The 23,717-nt window shown below is 42.5% G+C and overlaps 1 protein-coding gene across 1 annotated transcript in view; it reads left to right on the top strand.

The window, feature by feature from the left end:
* The window catches only part of BGN (biglycan), a 120,250-nt gene that overhangs the window by 44,192 nt on the left and 52,341 nt on the right, over window positions 1-23,717 (top strand). Inside the window, exon 2 of the mRNA XM_073600152.1 lies at window positions 15,294-15,568. Within this exon, the coding sequence (XP_073456253.1) occupies window positions 15,310-15,568 (259 nt within the window). The 5' untranslated portion in view covers window positions 15,294-15,309. The remainder of the gene's footprint in view (window positions 1-15,293; window positions 15,569-23,717) is intronic.

A 23,717-nucleotide genomic window follows, 5' to 3' on the forward strand; every position in this document is an offset into this window, starting at 1 on the left:
GTTCCCATTCTGCCTCCCACTTGTCCTGGCCCAAAGCCAGTTTGATAAATATTTTTCATCACTGTCCTTGGGTGAGCACCTAGGCATGAAAAACATTGGCTACGATCTCCGTTTTATGGGGGGGGGGTGGAAATAATCTGATTCCTATTACCTTATCCCTATCAAACTCTCCGTGTGGGTGGTACTCACGCAGTCGGGCTGTGGCTTGTTGTGGCTGGCTGTGTTGGCAGTGATGCAGAGCAGAGAGATCGTTCTGATGAGGATGGCCATCTCCCAGATTTCCCTGTACATCCTCCCCGGTGCCAGCCAATACAGTCGCTTCTCCTCTCGGCCAATCAGGTCTCAGGACCTGCTTCCTGATTGGCCAGGAGGAGAGGCAGGAAGACAATAGTGAATATTAATTTGCTTTTGTCACACAACTGGGCGGGCTCAGGGCACAGTACTCTGCGCCCTGAGCCCACCCTTTTTTAAGCCAATTAGAGCCTCAGGCTCTAATCACGTGCTTAAAAAAAAAAACATTGCAATCCATGCATCCGGCACACTGCATGTAGATTAGGGGGCCGACCACCACCACTGGTTGATTTACTAAAGCTGAAGGGTGCAAAATCTGGCGCAGCTGTGCATAGAAACCAATCAGCTTTCAGGTTTTATTGTCAAAGCTTAATTGAACAAACTGAAGTTAGAAGCTGATTGGCTACCATGCACAGTTGCACCAGATTCTGAGTGCTCCAGTTTTAGTAAATCTCCCCAAGTGAGTATCGAAGGGCTGCATGTAGACAGTGAAAGGAGAAGCAGCAGGCTAATGAGGTAATTGCTCTGTAATTCTGCTTTTTTCTCCTATCAGCCTGTTTCTTGTTAGCACAGCTGCACACCTGATTGGCTCCTTGTGCTGCTTCTACCTCTACAAGTCAGAGCTCTGCTGAACAATCAGCTGATAGCAAAAAAAATAAGGTACTTACTCTTCTTGCATTAAAAAATACATTTAATTACATATTTATGGTTACAGAGCTGAATAAAATTCTGTCTTTTATATCTGCCTAAAGTTCAGCTGCTATAGGCAGTACAGACAGTTCTTTTTTCAGGGACTTTATAAATGAGGCCAAGCAAGTATTAAGTGTGTGTTTATCTTTCTTTCCTGAAAGAGGAGTGCTCAGCCCCCCTACACTTCATGCCCAGCTCTCCTCTATGTAGCCCGCCTAGAATAACACATGAGGTAAGGGCTGAGAAAATGTTCCTGCTGGAGGCACATCAGATATTCCTTCTCTTCAAATTCTTAACTATTTCCAGGCATTGTCCAGCTGTGTTCCAACTACATGCATGGGAATGGATGAAGCTCCACTTTAAAAGATGGCCAATTACAAGATAATCAGTGCAATTTAGGTTTACACAACACATATGAGGATGTGTAGTATTACAAAAGCAACCGGCCAGAAAAACATCCTTTACTTATCTGACTACATTAATCTCATTGATTGCCTTAGATACAGTAGTTTGTATGTTCTCTGTGATCTGTAAATTACATTATTAAAAAAAATGTAATTTCATTAAACTTGTGTAGCACCCTGGTGTTTAGGCAGGGTTGCTCCTAAACTGACCTGCCAGGTATAGTTACCTTGGCTAATTGTTGAGGATCAATTGATTTCACTCTATGTCTATAATTGCTGCACTTTTCTCCTCTACCGCTAGGTGGCCTGGTACCTGGTGGCATTAGATATGAGAAGGGCACTGCAAGGTCAGATTATGGGTATATGGGGTATCTCAGCCAATGGGCAGGGGTTTTCTTAAATTCCTTGGCCTGCTGGGAGAACCTATATATTTGGGTGGAGTCAGGTGACTGGTGTTCTGTGCCACCTGGATGGCTGTCTGGGTGGACGTGTGTTGTACTGCCCCCGGGCTGCTAGGCTGGAGATTGGGCCTATCCCTAGGCATATTTGGCTGCTAGGCTGTCTGAGGACCTATCTAGAAGCAAGAGAGCAGCGCAGGGTTGGACTGCGACTTGCAGTCCAACCAGAAGTGATGGTTCTGCTGGCTGGAAAACCTGTTGTGGCCGGAGGTAGAAGGGAAGCTGTTGCCACCAAGGGGCCAACCACCTTGTTACCAGGGACCACAGTGAGTAGCTGAAGAAAGTACTGGAGCAGCATTCTCACCAGACGGTGAGGGTGAAGAATCGGGAAACTTCAGTGGGTATCAAGCCAGGGACCCAGCCAGAGGAGGTGACACTTGCAGAGCAGCCTTGTGTGTCAAGCCAGGGACCGAGCAGGCCAGTGGGGTGAAGCTTGAGAAGTATCTTGAGTGCCAAGCTAGGGACCCAGCAGAGAGGTAGGGGTGACGCTTGAGGAAGATACCACCGTGAGGATTTGGAGGAGCTCAAGGGATTCAGTGGCAGTGAATCATCCAGTCTAGTGAGAGACTGGGAGCTCAGTGGGCTGAAGAACTACAAGACGTGATTGTAGTGGAAGTGAAGAAACAGTTACGCTTTGTGTTAGGAACTGTTAAAGACTGTTCCCATAAGAGACAGCATTCCTACACATGCAGATGTGGCGTTTTCCTGGATGCCTTTCCCTGCATAGCTGTCCTCTTATTGAAGTCTCGGAGTCTGCCAATTAATCTTGCAATTACCTAAGGGTGTCCTGGCCCTAGCCCTCTCTCCCAAAGTTCTATTAAGAGAAATAAAAATCTCTTTTGTATTCAAGAAGTGTCTGGTGCCCAATGACTAACTACCTTGCACCCACTATGCCTCACAACCTACCATATACAGAGGGATGCCAGCTATCTCTGGCCCTGGAGGTTCTCATTAGACCGAAGGAGGCCTGGGACCTTGCTACACTTGTATAACAGATCTTTAACGTTGATAGTCAATTGCTTTTCTAAGTTTCTTGAAGTATATGTACCTTGGTTCCTCCTACTCGTCAGGTAAAGAGACTTTAAATTGGTAATATGACAAGATCTAAACATAGCCCATCTACCCCTCCTCCCCCAAGCATGTATACTTACCCAACCAGGGTCCCTCACCACCCCCCACTGCAGCCCTGCCTGTCTTAGGTACGAAAGACTGACGTTGGCACTTTGATGGGGGTTGATGTCATGGCACCCCCCCAACATGATCGGGTTTGTGCCTGGTAATTAAATGTTCCCCCATACCTGGATACCCTGCTCCATTAGCCAGTGCATAATAGTGATGGAAAAGCATGGCTGGGTAAGTATACATGACTGGGTGTCAGGATTGGGATCTGAACCCACGGCCTCTGCTGCATGCAGCAGTAGCTTTTCTTGCTGAGCCACCTGGGATGCTGGGCAGCTCCCTGCATGATCCCTTGGATAATCTTGTCATGTGCCTTGTTTCTGGTGAACCTTGAGCTCTTTGCTCCTGCCATGAACTTGCTATTTAAGCCATGTCTTTGCACTTTGTTTGCCAGATTACTGTTCTCTCTCCAGCTGACGTCTTGCTCCTTTGCATACGTGCAGCTGTCCTTATGTCCAGTACCATTTGTTGTCGACCTTTGGCTTGTGCCTAGACTACATTCCGCTTGATACAAACCTGCAACCATTAGTTATTGACATTTGGCTTGTACCTAGACTATGCTTGATTTCTACCTGCTATATCAGCTACTAGACCTCGGCTTGCTCACCTACTGGTGGGGCGATCCTGAGGACTGGTCTCCAAGCCTGACCCCTGACCGTGACACTGGGGGTTCTATGAACAGACAATTTAATTTTGACCTGAATAGGCAAAGTGATATGGTCTTTATAAAAGTCTTTTAGAAAGACTGGTTGAACATTTGTATACCTAATGTTATGGGGAAGATAGAGTGAAGGATTTGAGTAAAAGTGAATCTGTCTCAGTAGAGAGAGAATGTAGATGTAAGGGAAGGTTTAGGACAACACTAGTTACCCTTTAGAGCCAAAACACATTTTTTTTAATATAGAGGGCTGCTTATGGGACTGGGACATTCTAGGTTGTCAGTTATTTTTAATTTTCCAAACTAACCGTAGGCTCTGTGATCAACGTAATGGACTGCAATAAGCCCAACTGGTAGGCAAGACCACCAGTGAACCTAAAGCGTCCATTTATCCAAAAGTTTACTAATAGGTGGAATGTAGTGGTCTGAATTACTATTTGGGTTCTTATACAGGTAGGTCTTTTTATGGTCTAAAAGCAAGATCCTACATCACAGTTATCTGCTCTGACTAGGGTTGTTACCTGTCATGTACAATAGGGGATCATCCCTAATTTCAAACTAAAATACTATCATAATAATAATATCCTCTATTGATTTAATCAGGGACGCAGTTTGTCCTGTATTGTAAAAAAAGAAGAAAAAGGGGTCTTTTCTTGTATCTATGATAGTGATCATATAACTCACACTGACATATAATACCATTTCCAATCGACCTTTATTACAAAATAGTATAAAAATTGCCACAAAGGCACAGCAGAACACCATAAAACCAATACAATACAGAGTAAAGAGTCAGATCACAAATTCGTTGAGGCCTGTATTCTGGTCAATGCATTTTGTGGAATAAACAGCTTCCTCAGAACCTTTGGAGCCTCACAGGTGTTTTACACGATGACTGATCTACATTCCACCATCTCCACAGAATATACCCAACCAAATGGTAAATCAGGAGCCCTCACTGACCCATGGGGAGACCCTCCAAGGCGCCAACACAAAGGAGGGTCAGATTACCATGGCTGGACAGGGTGGACTTATTTCAGAAACTGGCCCATATAAATAGTATCAATAGGCAACACAGCACATGTGAAGATGTTTTCCAAATGTGGCGCTAGCTTGTTTGCAACATATCTTCATACACATTTGTTAAAGTAGGGGGAGGGAGTTCCTGTCAGATAGGCACCTGGGGGTAAGAGTGTCAGGTAGGCAGCAGCGGAGTCTAGGAGGCTGTCATATAGGCTGTACGGGGGCCCCATGACTTCTAAAGAGGGGACACATATGAAGATGGCGCTAAAGGATGACAGTGAGGATAATCATCCATGCAGATGTCAGTGTCCTTCGTTAGATTGAAGGCGACTATCCCAGCAAAAGTTGTTTTTCTGATTGTTTCATTTAATGGGCTATTTAATTAACTTTGTTATATTTGGCTGGCGGCCTGCTTTAAATAACTTGCAGTATTGTTATTTTAGAGACTGTATCCCCTTTTAATAACAAGAAAACAAACTGATGTATTGATTGATTATTTTCAATTTTGTTCTAGACCACTTACTCTGCACAACAATAAAACATGGTTTAAAAATCAAACGGTCTTGAGAAGTTATGGTAAAAATCACCAATTAAAAGAACAAAGGATTAATTTTCAGGCATGCCAAAAAAACAACAGACCATTATCAGTCAGACAAAAAACAAAAGTCATTATTTCAGATAATTGCAGCCCCAGGCCCGGACAGTTCAGCTGAATAAATGGGAAAAGAAAATCTGTTGGCTGATCTGCTTAAAGTTAGATATGGCTTTCTCCCAGGCATGGTTTCCTGCTAACGAGAGGAGCCATATTTTAACAGAAGAAATGAAAGAACCCAAGCGTGTCATAAAATTTCCATGTGCTAGTTTGGATCTTGCCAACATTGGGATGGGAATAGATAGGGAGACATTGTTCCAGGCAGATGACCAGTGACCAGTGATTGTTCACTTTCCCCACTAAAGGTTCACTATAACCCTCCATAGGGATCCTACCCATCACCTATGCATGAATGTGGCCCATTATTCAAGGTAATGGTCCCATACATCTACTTCCTGCAGGGCTATTTTTATTATTAGGCAGCAGGTGTAGAACGCAAAGTGCTTAGCCTAAAAAAAAAAACAGACATTGAGGTACTTGCATGTACCTTTCATGTGCCTGACTACTACTCTGTTCAGCTACTGAAGAACCCACTCTATCTCTGTGTAAGTTTAGGATGTACATTGGATTGGAGCTTACACAGGATTAAGGAACTTGTAATTGTACCTGGAGTTTAAAGGCAACCATACCTGGAATTGACAGCAAGCCTCCAAGACCATATATAGTGTTTGAGAGGATACAATGTAGAGCACATACTGTATGGAAAGGTTTAAACCAGTGTTTCTCAGTGTTAAGACCCTGATTCTGGTGGACTGTGGTGCAGGTGGAGTAGCCAGATGCCGCCAAGGTCCTCATTTCCTGTACATATGTCCACCACTGAACCTTCTCCAAGTCTACTATGTACCTGCCTACCTCTCTGTTCACCTACTGGAGCATCTGCTCTATCTCCATGTAGGCTTGGGACACACGTCAGAAGCATGTTGTGTTCTTGCTCCTCATTCCAGCATCCTAGTTTTGGCTGTGGCATTCTCCTTGTCTGTTCACCTGCATAGTGATTGACGTGGCCAGTCTCAGGGTGAAGACCAAACCTGATTGAAGCCAGACAAGCCTGCAGTCTCATGATTGTCATATTGTGTTTGTAACATGTGCTCCAAGCTCTCTGGCTGTCCTGCTCTGCTATTTGGATTCCCTCGTTGATGACCTCAAATTGGATATCGACTACTCTCTGAAATCTGCCTGCCTTTTGACTATGGATTGACCTTGACTATTCTGAACCTTGCCTGACTTGTACCTGGACTGTCATTGAACCGCCTGGGTCAACCAAGTACTGGTAGGCCTGCTTGCCTTATGGGAAAGGGGACTGCTATAGGTGAAGAATACAGAAGCCAGCTATAGTATCTGACCACCTGCATTAGGGGTAAGCGTGACAACACAATGGATCTGAGCTTGTACAGGGGTAAGAATCTTGTAATGGTACCTGGAATGTAAAGGCATGTTTTATTTAAAAGGACAGCAAGCTTCCAAGACCTCAAAAAGTTTTTGAGAGGATGGAAAATAGAGCATGTACTGTCTGGAAAGATTTTACCAGTGTTTCTCATTGTTGAGACCTTGATGCTGGTAGATTGTGGTAGTCATCGGAAGCCTCTGAGGTCGTCCTGCCCTGTACATATGTCCCAGACTTAAATCTAATTGGGGATATAGCATATGTTCCCCCAAGCTTCACCTATGAATGCAGCGTATTCATGCCACAGATCCTCTGCAGCAACTCATTCAGGATGCCCAATGGTTATATCAATGATATCAAGAGGAGAAGCTTTGTCTCTCAATAAGTGACCCCCTGAAGGACCTACTAAAGGTAGAATAGCAGACACTAAGAATGATAATAGCAGTATGACAAAGTACCCTCTCTTGCCTGAAAAAACTCTGCCAACATCCATGACAGTCCAATCAGTTCCCTGGTTCAAAATAATTTCATAACACAGTAATTATATTTGTGGAAACTGCAGTAGTTGTAGTTATTATGTTTTTCAGTTTGCCATCACTACCTCATACAATAGACCATTCTACAGCTTAGTTGATTTTACCGTAAACAACCCCTTCCTATATTGATGGTGAAATAATTTTTCCTTTATACACATCTGATGACCTTTTAATACAGTTCTTGGAAAAAAAGGAATCTGCCAGAACTTTACAGTATGTTGACCCTAGTTTTATTCATACTATTAATTATAGCATCTAAGATACCTTTCTCCCTCAAAGTAGACAAGTCAATTTTACTAGCCTTGGCTTAGACTTCTTATGCCTTTATTGTAATGTGTTTATACACCACTGAGCCTTCTCCAAATCTACTTTGTCCTTTGCTGCATTGTATTGCTCAAAAACTGTACCCCCATATTCAAGATACAGCCTTATTAGTAATTCATAAAGGGGCAATACTATAATTGTATTACAAAACTGGTTGTGCCTAATATTACATTAATGACTCCTAAAGTGTAATGTATGCAAACAATACCTTACTATATACCTGTAATATATTTTCAAGCTATCTGAGCTGTAAAAATATGCATTAGTCTTCCACATGAACGTTCTCTAGCACAGTCTCTCCCAATCACTTTAACATGCAGGAAACTGAAATAACTTTCATATCGTGGAGCCATTATTATACCTACAACTCATGTGACAAAAGGGTGAACAGTAGGTTGTGCATTTAGGAATAAATAAAATAGGAAAGGTGGTTTAGTTAGCATATTTGACACCCATAACTCTATATGATAAAATCATTTTTATTATTATTAATAATACTACTGACATCAAACAAACAATGCAAAATCAGACAGTGAAAATAGTGCACCTTGCTTCTCAGTGCAAAAATGGCCCAATACATGGTGGTGAGTTAAGCACTCTTAAATTGGTGGTCCATGGAGAAGGTCCCAATTAAACTGGTGGTCTGTGGGAAGAATACTCTTTACATTGGGGATCAGTGGGAAGAATGTCCCTTACATTGGTGGTCATTTGGAAGAATGTTCCTTACATTGGTGGTCAGTGGGAAGAATGCTCCTTACATTGGTGGTCAGTGGGAAGAATGCTCCTTACATTGGTGGTCAGTGGGAAGAATGCTCCTTACATTGGTGGTCAGTGGGAAGAATGCTCCTTACATTGGTGGTCAGTGGGCAGAATGCTCAAGGAACCTCTTGCATCCTCTAGGGGAACCTTGAGAAAGACAGTTAAGGGTGAGAAAGATGCAGTAGAGGCGTTCTTCTTTTCTGAAAGTAAAAATTTCAAGAGTTGTCTAATTTACCAGAAGGCAGGGGCGTTGCTAGGTCTACAAAAGATCTGGGGCTAGAGCCCATAGCAGTGAAGTAAAGAAAGTCATACGCTTTACATCAGGGTCCCCATAGAGCCTCCCCTTTTTACATCAGGGTCCCCAGAGCCCTCCTTGTTACATCAGGGTCCCCAGAGAGCCCCCCCCCCCCTTACATCAGGGTCCCCAGAGATGCTGCTCCTCTAGCACTAAATATAAGCCTCCTAAAGTTTCTTACCTTCTTTAAATTCACAACGTGTGAAGGGCAGCAGCCTGGCAGCAGCCAGGTCTACATGAGAAGGTTCCACACTGGGAGGGAGCGGAGTTAGACAAACTGTGGTTGGTTGGTTGATACCAACCAACCACTGAGGAGACAGTGGATCGGGAGGTGTGGCAGAAGCCAGCCCAGGAGAAGACTGCAAGCCAGGAAAGTTCTGCTCTCCGCTGAATTCCGGGGGGCGGAGTCTCGTGGTTAGTTGCTAGACATTGGGCGGTTCTAGCAACCAACCATCGCTGGAATGTCAGTCAGTGGTGAGCAGGAACCGGGACTGCCCCAGCGGGAGTACGGCACCGCTGCAGTGCACCCAGTAAGAGACTTGGGATAGCGGATCATTGCAAAGGCTAAGGGAGATTATTATACCATAATGCAGTGACCAATATTTTGTTTTTTGAAGCTTCCCTTATTAAAGTGAATTGGAATGTACTTTAAAAATGTTTTGTGTTTTGAACCATCTGAACTACTTGTATTACTGATCTGACTCCAGTAAAGTGAAATTATAAATGCAATTTGTGATGGTTTTTTTGAGAAAGTCAAAAAGTGACAAAGTTGAGCATAAAAAAAGTCAAAATATATTCTTTCTACCCTGCACTGGAAAAACTGATAGTTCAATTCTGGTTAGTTTATTATTATATTATGGTTTATATGACTCAGTCAACATACACTATATATACAGCACTATCTTATGTTAACCTCTTAGTGATAGTGTGTTAACATCATCAAAGTGCTTTAAAACATATAAATGTTAAAGCATTGATTCCTTATAAATACATTTCGTACAAAAAGACTCCATAAAGCTCCTCCAATTCAAAAATGTGTGCAGTTAATACCAACAAAAGTGCAATAGTGCCTATGAACCTTAAAACTGTATTTACTTTATATAACACATTCTACAGTACTCTCTAATATATTACATTTAATTATCTAGTAATAAAAGTTAGGAAAATAACTTATAATCCTAAGAATTTAGATTTATGCCCATCTATAGCTCCTACCTTACTGTTATAACCCGCCATCTTTATAGTCCAATACCACCCTCCACCCTGAAATTATGGAAATTGTACTCACCCATCCTATGGGTAAATGCTGGAAAAAAGCTACCCAAGTTCCTCTTGCTCTTCACCATCCTCACCCCCCCACATCTAACGATTGGGCAATGAAGAAGCATCTGTGCGCTTGGAGGTATTTTTGTCTCCACTCCTGTAGGAGTACCCAGTGTTAGACAGCGCAGCGGAGTGAACACAATCTAACTAATAGTACTGGCACACTATAAAGGGATATGCTTTGTTCATATTTCATGTCTGAGGTTTACAACCACTTTAAAGTGGTTGTAAACTCTCCCCGACAACTTTGCCCTATGTAAATCAGCATAAAAAACCCTAATGAACACTGTTTGTAGATATCTCCTTACTAGCTTAGTATTGTTGTAATTCTTTTTGTTCTTTAGAATGACTTCACTGAGCATGCCCAGATCTCCCCTAATTTACAGCACACTCTGTGTACTTATCTGCCTATTATCGGATCTTCCTACGGCACAACTCTGAAATCCCATGAGACTGCATAATCACTCAGAGCTTCATACTAAACCCCATGTGACCATGTGACATCACATGCAGTGTAAACTTGGGCATTGTACAGCATTACTGCAGCCTTATCAGCTGAAGCTGATAAGACTGACACAGGCAAACACTAGATAATTGGCACAAGTAAATACTATGAAATAAAACAAGTCAGCTATGAGCAGTGAAACAGGTTTGCCACAGAAACGTTGGATTGAGAAGGAGGCTTGGTTAACAGTACAGGAAGTGCTCAATGTAAGGGCGGAAATACACTCTACTGTGGACTCAGAAAACAATACTTAAGATGGCGCTGCCTAACCCCTGGAAACATGTTTTTTAAAGTTTCTTTAAACAGTAAGTAATATGCGATTTGGGCTGGATTACAGTGGCCATAGTTTGATAATTACTTATTATAATGGACTAAATGAAAAGCAGCATCAGAGTGGGAGAGTTTACTTACTCTTTAAAGATGTATTAAACCCTAAAAGTAAAACTCCCCTGTGAAGTATCACCCGAATGGTGTTAAATGTTTTTCTTTTTTTCTTTTGTGCCCCCAATCCTTACATTTTGATGACTCTTGGGAGCACATCCTGTGCACAAAAGTAGGGCCTTTGGTGCTGTGCCTGGCCGGGAAATGTGTAGTGGAGCCTGTTGGTGCGGTCTGGCTAGCGCATGTGCAGTAGGGACTGCTTGCTTTCTGAGATCTGGTGCTGTGTCTGTTTGGGTGAAAATCTAATCACCCTATTGCGTATGTGCTGTCCGATTTCAGAAGGCCAGCAGCCTCTACTGTGCATGCACTGACCAGACAGCACCAGCCAGCCCCACCACACGCGTGCCGGCCAAGCACAATGCTAAAGCAGTCAAAGGCAGCAGCACCTACTGCACATGTGCCACCTGGGAACAGCGCTGGCTGCCAATCGCAGAAATGTTTCTAAGATGGGTTACATTGCAGCCATGCAGGCCAGGAACGCCATTATAAAAAGTGATACTAAACATACAATGTTTATATATAAATAGAAGGGATAAATGCAATTAAATAGATCCGGAGGAGGTCTATTGTGTTTATGTGCTGGGACTAACAGGGCGGTGAAGCCTCCATCAATTACCATCTTATATCCTGCCCCTGGTGTGTTTAGCAATACGAGGTCATGGAAGAGGAGGGAGGGAGGGTCATTTACCACTGTGTATACACCCACATGCATGACTCTATAGTCACATGGGCTCCATAGATAGGTAAAAAGGAACAAATGAACAGCTTAGAAGGGAACTTAAACTGGAGTGTGCTCAGTAGATGTCAAAAGTGGGTCAACACAATCTTAGGTTGCAGTAGGGACACAGGCAAGGAGGGAGGGACAGTGAACAACAGGATCAACCAGGATTTTTTCAGTCAACAGAAAACAAATACTCTAGTGGATGAGGGAGTATGAACACAACTTAATATAGCAGGTATTGACAGTTTTTGATGATTTTGGATTTGACGACACATTAAAGCTGAACACAATATTAACAAGGAATGAAATTGGGGATTTTTTTTATGTGGACAGACCTCTAAAATTGGGGATTGTCTCCAGAAAACAGGGACATCCAGTCACCCTAGTTTAATATTGCCTTAACCATGAAAAATTCTTGATTAACACATAACTAGATTAACTACTTGCCGACCAGCCACCATCCTTATATGGTGGCAGGTGGGCACGTTCCTGCAAATCACCGTAGGTGTACGTGGGCTTCTTTAAGGAGCTGTAAGGCGGGGAACCACCCGCAAACGTGGGAATGAGAGCCAGAATGGTGATCTGTCAATGTAAACAGACAGATCCCCGTTCTGACAGTGGAGTTAGAGAGAGATCTACTGTTCCTAGTAATCAGGAAAAGTGATCTCTCTCTTCTCCCAGGCAGCCCAGCCCCCAGTTAGAAACACTCCCAGGGAACCCACTTAACCCCTTGATCGCCCCCTAGTGTTAACCCTTTTCCTGCCAGTGACATTTATACAGTAATCAGTAGCTATTTTTAGCTCTGATCGCTGTATAAGTGTCACTGGTCCCAAAAAAGTGTCAAACGTGTCAAATCTGTCTGCTGCAATGTCGCAGTCCTGCTAAAAAAAAAAAAAAAATTGCTGATCACCGCCATTGCTAGTAAAAAAAAAAAATAATAATAAAAATGCCATAAATATATTCCCTATTTTGTAGACGCTATAACTTTTGTGCAAACCAATCAATATACGTTTATTGCAATTTTGTTTATCAAAAATATGTAGAATACATATTGGCCTAAACTGATAAAGAATTTTTTTTTTGTTTTAGATATTTATTACAGCAAAAAGTAAAAAATATTGTTTTGTTTTTTTCAAAATTGTCATTCCTTTTTTGTTTATAGTGCAAAAGTAAAAACCGCAGAGGTGATCAAATACCCCCAAAAGAAATCTCTATTTGTGGGGAAAAAAAACATCAATTTTGTTTGGGTACAACGTCGCACAACTGCACAATTGTCAGTTAAAGCGACGCAGTGCTGTATCACAAAAAAATGGCCTGGTCATTAAGAGGGAAATTCTTACGGTCTGTAAGTGGTTAATGGGTGTTCCATATGTCTAGAATTCACTTTTAACAATGCAGAACATGATCGATGTCTAGATAGAGGATACCCAAGAAAAAGACCCATCAATGATTTCCTCTGTACTGAATATGAAGAGCATACTGGACGTTAAATGTCACGCAGTTTACACTTTTGACGTCTCCAATCAATCAGTCCTAATTACTTTGTAACCTAGCAAGTCTCTCTAAATGATGGTTCCAGCCCAGGGAGAACTGAATTATTCTGCCCAATATGTAACTGTACTTTGGCTGTTTTGTTCCTGTAATTGTCAAGCCGGCAGCTGGTCGCAAGCTGTAATTTTGCAGCTATTTTAGACGGACGCTGAGACACAGAATGGTCATTTCAAACAAGAGTCACACCGCAATGCTAAGGCACATTCTTTCCTTCTGTTGCTTTTCTCAAAATAGAAAATGTACTGTACTCATTCACAGAAGTTTGTACCCAGATTTCAAGGCACGCATTTGGAATAGAACTATGACGTTTTAAAGGAGAACCTGTGATGCAAAACCAGCAGAGGTCCCAGTTAAAGCTGAACTCCAGGCAGATATAAAAGGCACAAGTTAATAATTGTGAACATATCAATAAATATATATTGTAATATGCAAGGTTTCTGTTAGAAATCGCAGGGCCCCGTACACACTACCCAACAAGGCCCCCTGCAGTGCAGCTGGAGGGAGAAGCCAGAAGCACTGCAGGGGAACCGGTTGAAAGAGCAATAAGATAGTACAGCTGTTCCTCCAGTTTGACAGGTGTTGGGCCCCCCTTTTGAACTGATGGGGCCAGGGCCCAGTATATAACGGCTGGCTGTACTACCTGGTCCCGGTAATATGGGGAACCCAGGATCACCAGCCCACCATTTTCAAAAGTAAACAGTCTATATTGTCCACTAAAAACAAGCAAGTAAAGCAGCTTACTCCAGCAACACAAATGCAAGACAGTCCATAATTCTGGTATAATCAACATGTTGGCTCACCACTGCTATACCAGTCACACATCAGGGCTTAAGGTTCCCGCCTACATCGAGGTGCTGCAAATGGCCACATGAATCCAGTTTCTCTGCTTTAAGGTAGTCCACGCTTTCTCACAGCTGTAAACCACTTAATTCCACCACAGACAGGTGCTGATCCTTTCGGTTCCTTTTCAGGCCTGTCGGGACCAAAGCCCCTGTAATTAGGGTTTGGAGGCTCTTACCTATACAAATCCTCTCTGAACCTCCAAATTCTGGGTTCCAAATGAGGACTTACCAGTCCAGAGAGCACTGTAAATCAGTCCTCCCCACTCTGAATGGACTACCCCAGAGTCCCTCACCCTTGGGTGAGAACCCCTGAGTACTAAAATGTGTTCCCACATCTCCCTTTCAGGACTCATCTGTGGTGTCCTGTACAATAATATAAAAAAAAATATATATATATATATAAAATATTATGCAAGCAGTGTAATAACTGCATTTGATTTGGTATCAGCTTCTTGTGGCCTACTGTACAGGCTATTGTTACTATGGAAAGCTGGGATAGCCTTTTTTTTTGCTCCACTATTTCTAGTACACGTGCAGTGGCTGACCTGAAGTTTAAAATATTGGTTATTGCCAGATGAGGTAAACAGCAAAACCAGAGTTCTTGCCATAAACGGCCAAAGGTCCCCACATGGTGGGTTCCGAGCCACCATCTTCTTACTTTGGATATCAGGGGGCCAGCTGTCTCTTCTTTCAATTGGCCCCCTAATGGTGCACAGTTGTGCATGCGCAGTGTGTTCTAGATCACGCATCCCAGGAGGCTTCAGAGTAATGAGCATATCCCAGACCAGAATGCTTTGGAGCAGCTGGGAATGTCTTTCTCACCTGAATGAGAAAGGCAGAAGAGCAGGCAGCACTCACCCGCAGAAAGCATCGCCCCTTTCCCCCAAAAAATGAATCTGATTTCTTAAAAGGAGGAGGTAGGTGCATTATTGTTTAAAAAAGAAAAAGAGTGAAGTTGCACTTTAATTTTACTAGCATCAGTCTATTGCAATCTCCTGTATAGCAGAGCTCTGACTGGTGGAGGGAAAATCAGCAAAAAGGAGCCAACAAAGGACATGCTGATAGGAGAAGGAGCAATAGTGACAAAGAGATTTGCTGGTTCGTGTGCTCCTTCTCCTTTCACTGTCCAGTCACCAGGATAGGGGTGAGGAGGAGACATGAAAGTGAAACTATGCCGTGGGATAGCTACCTGCAATAAACTTATGTTTGTATGTTAAAACATTTAGATAACTGACCGCTTACTTCTTTTCATTCTAGGTTATCTCTGGAAATAATGAAGGTTCTACTTCTTATATGCACCTTTGTGCTTCTCTGCAATGCCCTGCCTTTTGAGCAGAGAGGATTCTGGGACTTTTCCATGGACGATGGGCTAACAATGATGAGAGATGAGGCAAATGAGGAAGGCTCAGGATTCAGTACTGTTACTCCCGGGAAAAAAGGACCCACAGCTTTTCCACCTCTTATCCCTCCAATGGACCTCTGTCCCTTCGGATGTCAGTGCCACCTGCGCGTGGTCCAATGCTCAGATCTGGGTGAGTTCCCTTTAGCTGTGGATGTTGGAAAATGATAAGATGGGCAACCATAAAGGGGCTTTCACTTCCAAAAAAAAAAATGGAGGAGTGTATGCTTCTTAGTGGAGACATATTCTTTGTACCCTGCCAATGCAGTGCTTCTGAGCCACACAGGTTAAATTCTGGGGCCACCAGAGGATGCAGATCTGTTTGGTATTAATGGAAGAAAATAGACTGTAGACCAAAGAAAATAGAGTGTCTACACACGGGTAGATGGTCAGGGTTAGATCCATTGTCAGTTTTTTACTGATGTCTCTTTGGTCACAGATACTGCTGCAACAGGAATACCAGTAAATCCTGCCAATGAAGGTGCAGTCAACAATAAAAGTCTGCTCTAACCTTCCTCCATTGGAGAGATTTCCTCTCATTCCATGCATCTTAAGGACAGGAAGTGAAGTTAAATCTTTGCAGCAGGACAGCAACTATAAATAACCCAATAGGAGTTTTAATCTTTCCTTACTCTAAAACTAAAAGAAAAAAGTTTTGGTTACATTCACATTTAAAAATAAGTGGCTGGATTCACTCTAATGCCCCGTACACACGGTCGGATTTTCCAATGGAAAACGTCTGATCGGAGCGTGTTGTCGGATATTCCGACCGTGTGTGGGCTCCATCGGACATTTTCCATCGGATTTTCCGACACACAAAGTTGGAGAGCAGGAGATAAAATTTTCCGACAACAAAATCCGTTGTCGGAAATTCCGATCGTGTGTACACAAATCCGACGGACAAAGTGCCACGCATGCTCAGAATAAATAAAGAGATGAAAGCTATTGGCCACTGCCCCGTTTATAGTCCCGACGTACGTGTTTTACGTCACCGCGTTTAGAACGATCGGATTTTCTGACAACTTTGTGCGACCGTGTGTAGACAAAACAAGTTTGAGCCAACATCCGTCGGAAAAAATCCTAGGATTTTGTTGTCGGAATGTCCGAACAAAGTCCGACCGTGTGTACGCCCTATAAGGGAATTTGTAGATTCATGGAGATTTTTGCTATGAAGTTGGCAATGTACAGTAAATATCAGGTGTTAAACCACTGAATGTTTCCACTGACGATTGCTCAGCAAACAGCATACACTGTAAAAATCATACAAAGAGAGAAAGTTTCTTCATTTTTTTAGCCCACTTTTACATAAGACAGAATTTTTAAGGATGTTATGTTTTAAAGATGAGTCTTCGTTTAAAGTGTAAAAATTACTGCTGTTGTGAATGTCATCGGTGGCATTCTTTAGGTGCGAAATCCAGACACTGTTTTTTAAATGAATCGCAGAAAGCAACTAGACAAGCCAAAACACAACAATATTATTTTAAATATATCCTAAGGGGTGCCTAGACAAGTCTTGTTGCTTGTGTGATAATATGCTTAAGTGTACTTATCATAAGATGTGATAAGATTGTACTGTATCTTATTAGATTGGTGGGGGTAAAAACGATTACATTTCATGATAATCAATTGGATAATCAGAACTGTCATCTTGGGAACCATTTATACTAAATGTGGGTCAGATGGGTGCCTGGAACCCTTCCGTTGTAATATAGACCTGAACATGGCTTCTATCAATGCAATGAATGGAAGCGTTATTAACTTGGTTAGTAGAATGGTAGCCCAAACCTTAGTCTTGCACAGGAACCCTTTGGTGACTTCTTCCACTGTGGCCTTATCCTTTTAGAATGTCCCACCAGTAGAGGCAAAGGAAGCACCCATATTAAAGCAATGGTGGTTCAGTTGCTTGGAGAAACCTATAAAATTGTGTTTTACATAAGCCGCAGATCATGGGCAACCAACCTCCATCTTCCAAGAAGGGACATTTACATTTGTGAATGAGGCCAATTAGGTGGCTGTGATTTAAGTGGTCCAGATGAGACAGCGTCTTGTAAGAATTGTCTGGTTTATGTAATGAATATATTAGACAGTATAATAATACACATAGAAAAACGTGAGGTCCCCTTAGGCTTACAGTGATGCTCACAACAGGGTGCTGTGCTGATTGATATAGGGTGCAAGGATGTGCAAATTCAAAGGTAGGCTGGGCAAAAGGGTCCTTCCTCAAACTCCAAGAATTATCCAGGGTTACACCGGACTGCAGCTAAGCTGTCCCTGCTCCTCAGGAACCTCTCTCTGCACTAATCATTTCTCTCCCAAGCCAGGTCTCTGTCCGTATCTCACACTCCCCTCACAGCAAGGTGCACCAAAATGACCCAGCAGCCTCTTTACATATAGTCTCTCTGGGTCCAATATGGCTGCCCAAATCTTTAGGGAGCTCTGTGTCAAATCAGTCAGTCCTCTACAGGTTTTCTCTAGCACCAGAGGTAAGCAACCATCATGTGATTGTTGCATTTACCTCTGACTACTAATGCGGAAGTGAGTGAGTTATCAGTGGATCATCATCCCAGGAAAGTTATTACATAGCCTTTTTGGGTCCAATATGACTGTCTAAATCCTGGGGGAGCTCTGTGTTCAACCAGACACAGGCTCCTCCAAGATGGCCACCTTAAGCCCAGGTCAAAGGACAAATCAGCCATCTGCAGGTTTACCATAGCAGCAGAGTTAAGCAATTATCGAATGATGGCTGTATTTATTTCTCATAGCTAATGTGGAAGTGAGTTAACGATCTCTGGGTCGACCCCCTAGTAGGGTCTGTATATAGCTTCTCTGGATCCAATATGGCTGCCCAAATCTTGGCAAAGCTCTGTGTCCAATCAGACTTAGGCTCCCCCAAGATGGCCACCTGAAGCCTAGGTCAGAAGACAATAAAATCCTCTGCAGGTTTTCTCTAACACCAGAGATAAGCAATGATCGTGTGATAATATTATTTACTTCAGATCACTAATGCAGAAGTAAGCGAGCGACCTGCGGATCGTCACCCGACTCCCAACTCTGCCACTCGCTTGAGTGGTAGGCTGCCTTGTTGGGGCAAAAGAGGCTGATATGTACCACCCTTTAGGACACTTGCCAATCTGTCCTTGTGCAACAGTACTGTGCTGGAAGCCTTGACTTTTTCAAAAATATATAAAATATTCAGGCATATATATGTAGTCAGAACTGTATTGTACTAAATTAGATCCCATTGGGCCTCTTGGGGAGAGCTGCCCTGTTCCAGCCAAGGAAAAAAAAAATCTCTTTAGATTCTTTCGATCGGCTTAAACTTTCAGACATGTACAAATGGTGCTCGGGGTGCCATTAGAAAGCCGCTTATTTCATCGTGAAGGCAGAAACAGTCTGTGATTTATGGACCTGGAATGTTTATGATACTTATGAGTGGCTGGCGAGAGACGGGAATGTTAAACTGCCCTATCTAAAAAAAAAGGCCTTTCCGGCCTAATGGGCCCTTTGGCAACGAGCAAGCTAAATGGTGCTCGATTATGATGAACCCATCCTGCTTTACTTAACTAGAAACTGCAATCTGTATTACATAACTCTAAACAGATTATTCAATATTTATTAGAGGAAAATAACCAGGGCCAGTAATGTCAGATGTTAGCATGGAGAAGGAAAGTGTCTTCAACCAAAGGCAGGAAAATAATAGCAAATTACAAAGGCTACAAAGGCCACACAAAACCAATGCTGGTTTGAGAATAATAAAGGGTATTAAAAAATATACAGGTGCATCTAAAAAAAATGTGAATATCAAAAAGGCCATTTATTTCAGAAATTCAGTTCAAAAAGTGAAACTCATATATTACATAGATTCATTACACACAGAGTGATATATTTCAAGCATTTCTTTCTTTTAATTTTGATGATTATGGCTTACAGCTAGTATAAACCCAAAATTCAGTACCTCAGAAAATTTGAATATTACATAAGACCAATAAAAAAATGATTTTTAATACAGAAATGTTGGCGTAGTGAAAAGTATGTCCATGTACAGTATGGTATGCACTCAATACTTAGTCATGCTCGGGGTTCTTTTTGCATGAATTACTGCATCAATGAGGCGTGGCATGGAGGCGATCAGCCTGAGGCACTGCTGAGGTGTTATGGAAGCCCAGGTTGCTTTGATAGCGGCCTTCAGCTCATCTGCATTGTTGGGTCTGGTGTCTCTCATCTTCCTCCTGACAATACCCCACAGATTCTCTATGGGGTTAAGGTCAGTCGAGTTTGCTGGCTAATCAAGCACAGTGATACCATGATCATGTGACCAGGTATTGGTACTTTTGGCAGTGTGAGCAGATGCCAAGTCCTGCTGGAAAATGAAATTAGCATCTCCATAAAGCTGGTCAGCAGAGGGAAGCATGAAGTGCTCTAGAATTTCCTGCTAGAGGGCTGCACTGACTCTGGACTTAATAAAACACAGTTGACCAACTCCAGCAGATGACAAAATCATCACTAACTGTGGAAATTTCACACCGGACCTCATGCAACTTGAATTCTGTGCCTCTCCACTCTTCCTTAAGACTCTGGGACCTTGATTTCCAAATGAAATGCAAAATTTACTTTCATCCAAAAAGAGGACTTTGGACCACTGTGCAACAGTCCAGTCCTTTTTCTCCTTAGCCCAGGTAAGATGCTTCTGATGTTGTCTCTGGTTTAGGAGTGGCTTGACACAAGGAATGTGACAGTTGTAGCCCATCTCCTGGATACGTTTGTGGTGGCTCTTGAAGTGCCGAAACCAGCCATAGTCCATTCCTTGTGAATCCCCCTTAAATTCTTGAATGGCCTTTGCTTCACAATCCTCTCGAGGCTGCGTTATCCCTGTTGCTTGTACACCTTTTTCTACCACAGTTTTTCCTTCCATTCAACTTTCCATCAATATGCTTGGATACAGCACTCTGAACAGCCAGCTTCTTTAGCAATTACCTTTTGTGACTGTCAATGACTGTCTTCTGGACAACTGTCAAGTTAGCAGTCTTCCCTATGATTGTATAATCTACTGAACCAGACTGAGAGACCGTTTAAAGGCTCAGGATACCTTTACAGGTGTTTTCAGTTAATTAGCTGATTAGAGTGTGACACCATGAGTCTACAATATTGAACTTTTTCACAATATACTAATTTTCCCAGATGCTGAATTTTGTGTTTTCACTAGCTGTAAGCCATAATCATCCAAATTAAAAGGAAGAAATGCTTGAAATATATCACTCTGTGTGTAATGAATCTATATAAGAGTTTCACTTTTTGAATCGAATTACTGAAATAAATTCACTTTTTGATGATATTCAAATTTTTTGAAATGCACCTGTAGCACTGGAATACCATAAAAGTAAATCACATTTACCATATATACTCGAGTATAAGTCGAGTTTTTCAGCACATTTTTTTGTGTTGAAAGTGCCCCCCTCGACTTATGCTCGAGTCAAGCACTTTTCTGCAGCAAAAAATTTCATTTTCCGAACCGACTTTGGGGCCCCGTATCTCAGGGCCACTTGGTGCTAGGAACCCCAAATTTGGTGTGCAAACCCTGTGGAACCATAACATATCCAAAGCTGGGGTTCCTAGCACCAAGTGGCCCTGAGATACGGGGTCCCAAAATAGGTTCGGAAAATGTCATTCTCTGCTGCAGAAAAGTGCTTGACATTTTCTGAACCGATTTTTGGGGCCCTGTATCTCAGGGCCACTTGGTGCTAGAAATCCCAGCTTTGGATATTTTATGGGGCCAGTTCCACTGGGTTTGCACACCAAATTTGGAGTTCATAGCACTAAGTGGACCTGAGATACGGGGCCCCAAATTGGTCAACTGTGTCCATCTGCAGCAATATCATTTCGGGACACTTTGGGTTCAGAGACCCCAAATTTTGGCTGCAGCTAGGGGGCATCTAGGAACCCTTAACTACCGAGTTTGAAGTTCGGGGGACCTATGGCTGCAAATGGGCACAGTGAGGCATGCAAATGGGCATTGTTGACCCTCTTTTCCACTTACAGTAGCTGTGCATTTCTCACCCTCGTCTTATACTCGGGTCAATAAGTTTTTCCCATTTTTTTGTGGTAAATTAGGGCCTCGACTTATACTCGGAACGGCTTATACTCGAGTATATACGGTAATTGAACTTGAATTTCAAGTAGTAATCCAAAGTGTTCAATACACACCGCCTGCTCTTAAAGCCCATTCACACCTAAAAGAGATTTGAAGTGCTTTTTCCAAAACATCTAAACGTTTAACATCAAGATCTCTATTATATTCAATGGTGCACCTTACACTTGAGCGGCCTTTCACTTGAAGCTTGACACTGAAATGTCAAATACGTCCATGAGCATCTTTGGGGCAATGCTTGTCTTTTTTTACCCATAGACTTTAATGTGAGTGCCTATAGAATGAGTGTGTAGCACGTGTTTTTTTTAGTAATTTCTTGCCTCTCCTCCTCCTATTAGCTATCTTTCCATTGGCTAAAACAAAAATGCTCAAGCCTGAAAGCATCTGAAATGGCAAAAAAAAAAACTATTCCTCCAGGCCAGTTCATTTATGGAGCTGGATGAAGTATTTAGTGCACTAAAAATTTGGTAACATGTGATCCATTGATATCTACAAGTCCCTCTACCATGACAGCAGGTTGGACTTGTAGTCTTTTATTCAAAGATCTTGACAGCTGAACCAAATAAAAGAAAAAAAAAGATGCTATGGGGGGGGTGGGGGGGTGGGACCATGTTTAATGCTACATTTTAAAGGAGGAGCTCTGGTCAGGTATAAAAAAAAATTAAAGGTCAGTAGCTACAAATACTGTAGCCACTGTCTTTTAATATACAAGCACTTACCCGCCCAGGGATTCAGCCCCGTCATCACCCAGGCCGGTTCTTCACAAGTCTTCGGGTCCTCGATGCCATAATCTTGATTGTGGGAAGCCAGCTGTTACTTCCTGGTGTTTCACATTGGCTACCCATTGCATATGTGCGAGAGGTGTTGCGCTCTCTAAATGGTCCCACAGTCTGCTGGGACATGTGATGTGTCCCAGGAGGTTGCTCTGCTCTGGGTAAGTAGAAAAGCGATGGGAGCGGACACCTGTCAGAAATTGGTACCTGTACCCAAAATAAAAAAAAACTTCCTAAAATGGTAGAGAAGGGAAGGAGGATGAGTGGAACTTTCCTTTTTAGGCGTTACATGAAACATGGTCAGAGAGGTGGAATTAGCGTCTAACCCCCCCCCCAAGAAAAAAACTTTTTTAATGGTCTTCTTCAGGATTAAGAACAGACTGTTGGCTGTAACATGGGAGACCATCCCGTAAGGACATATTGACCTTCAATTGTAGGGTTAATATGATTCAGTAATTAAGCTTTCATCTGTGGAGGTTTGAGAGATGGAGGAGAGGCTTGGATGTCCTACCTGTTAGAGTTTGTACTCATTCAAGCAACTTCCCCTGCTCTGAGACTACTCACACTGGGCATGGTTGAATTGAACCATGCCTGAATTAGATTGTTTCCACTCCGCCATTGTGGTCTGCACTCCCACTGGACTATAAGCAAGTGTTCCTGGGCACACTTATATCATTATCTCTGCCAACCAGATCATAGTGATCCTTGCTTCTGTGCTTAGTCATCTATAGGGAGTTCTGTGCTCAAGTACAGTTTTCACTGAAGTGAAGAAGACCGGACCACAAGTGAACTGTGTCCAGGACCACTTTTTCCAAGTGGTACACTTAACCATTCATGGGCTCATACTACACATACGAACCGGATCAAGGGGGTGAACTGTGATCTGGTTCCTATTTGTAGTATGCCAGTAGAAACTGCCAGTGTAAGTGCACCCTAATGTGCACCTGTCAAGGAACTCTGAATGATCTCTAAGGCATCTCAACCCGATCCATTGGCAAAAGGCTAAAGAACATGAACACAGGCCTTAATGAGTTTCAGGAGCATTTCTCAACTTAGCCAAGTAGCTATCCAAACTCTAATTGTCAGAAGAAGAAACCTACCCCAAGATATACTGTACTGTTGACTATTAAAATTTAGAATTCCATCGAAAACTGGAAAAAAAGTTAACTTCACCTCTACAAATAGATAAAACAACATTTTCAATTTAATTAATTCAATCTATACTGTACATTAAATGATAATCAATTGCACATGTATATATACAAAACATTAACCACCAGCGTTCCTCTTTTAAAAGTAGGTGCCAAGTCAGCTACAATCATCGATGGTATATTGCCAAGTTAGTGCTTATCTAATGAAATTTA

This window comes from Aquarana catesbeiana, linkage group LG09 (assembly GCF_042186555.1).
Source record: "Aquarana catesbeiana isolate 2022-GZ linkage group LG09, ASM4218655v1, whole genome shotgun sequence".
Taxonomy (NCBI): domain Eukaryota; kingdom Metazoa; phylum Chordata; class Amphibia; order Anura; family Ranidae; genus Aquarana; species Aquarana catesbeiana.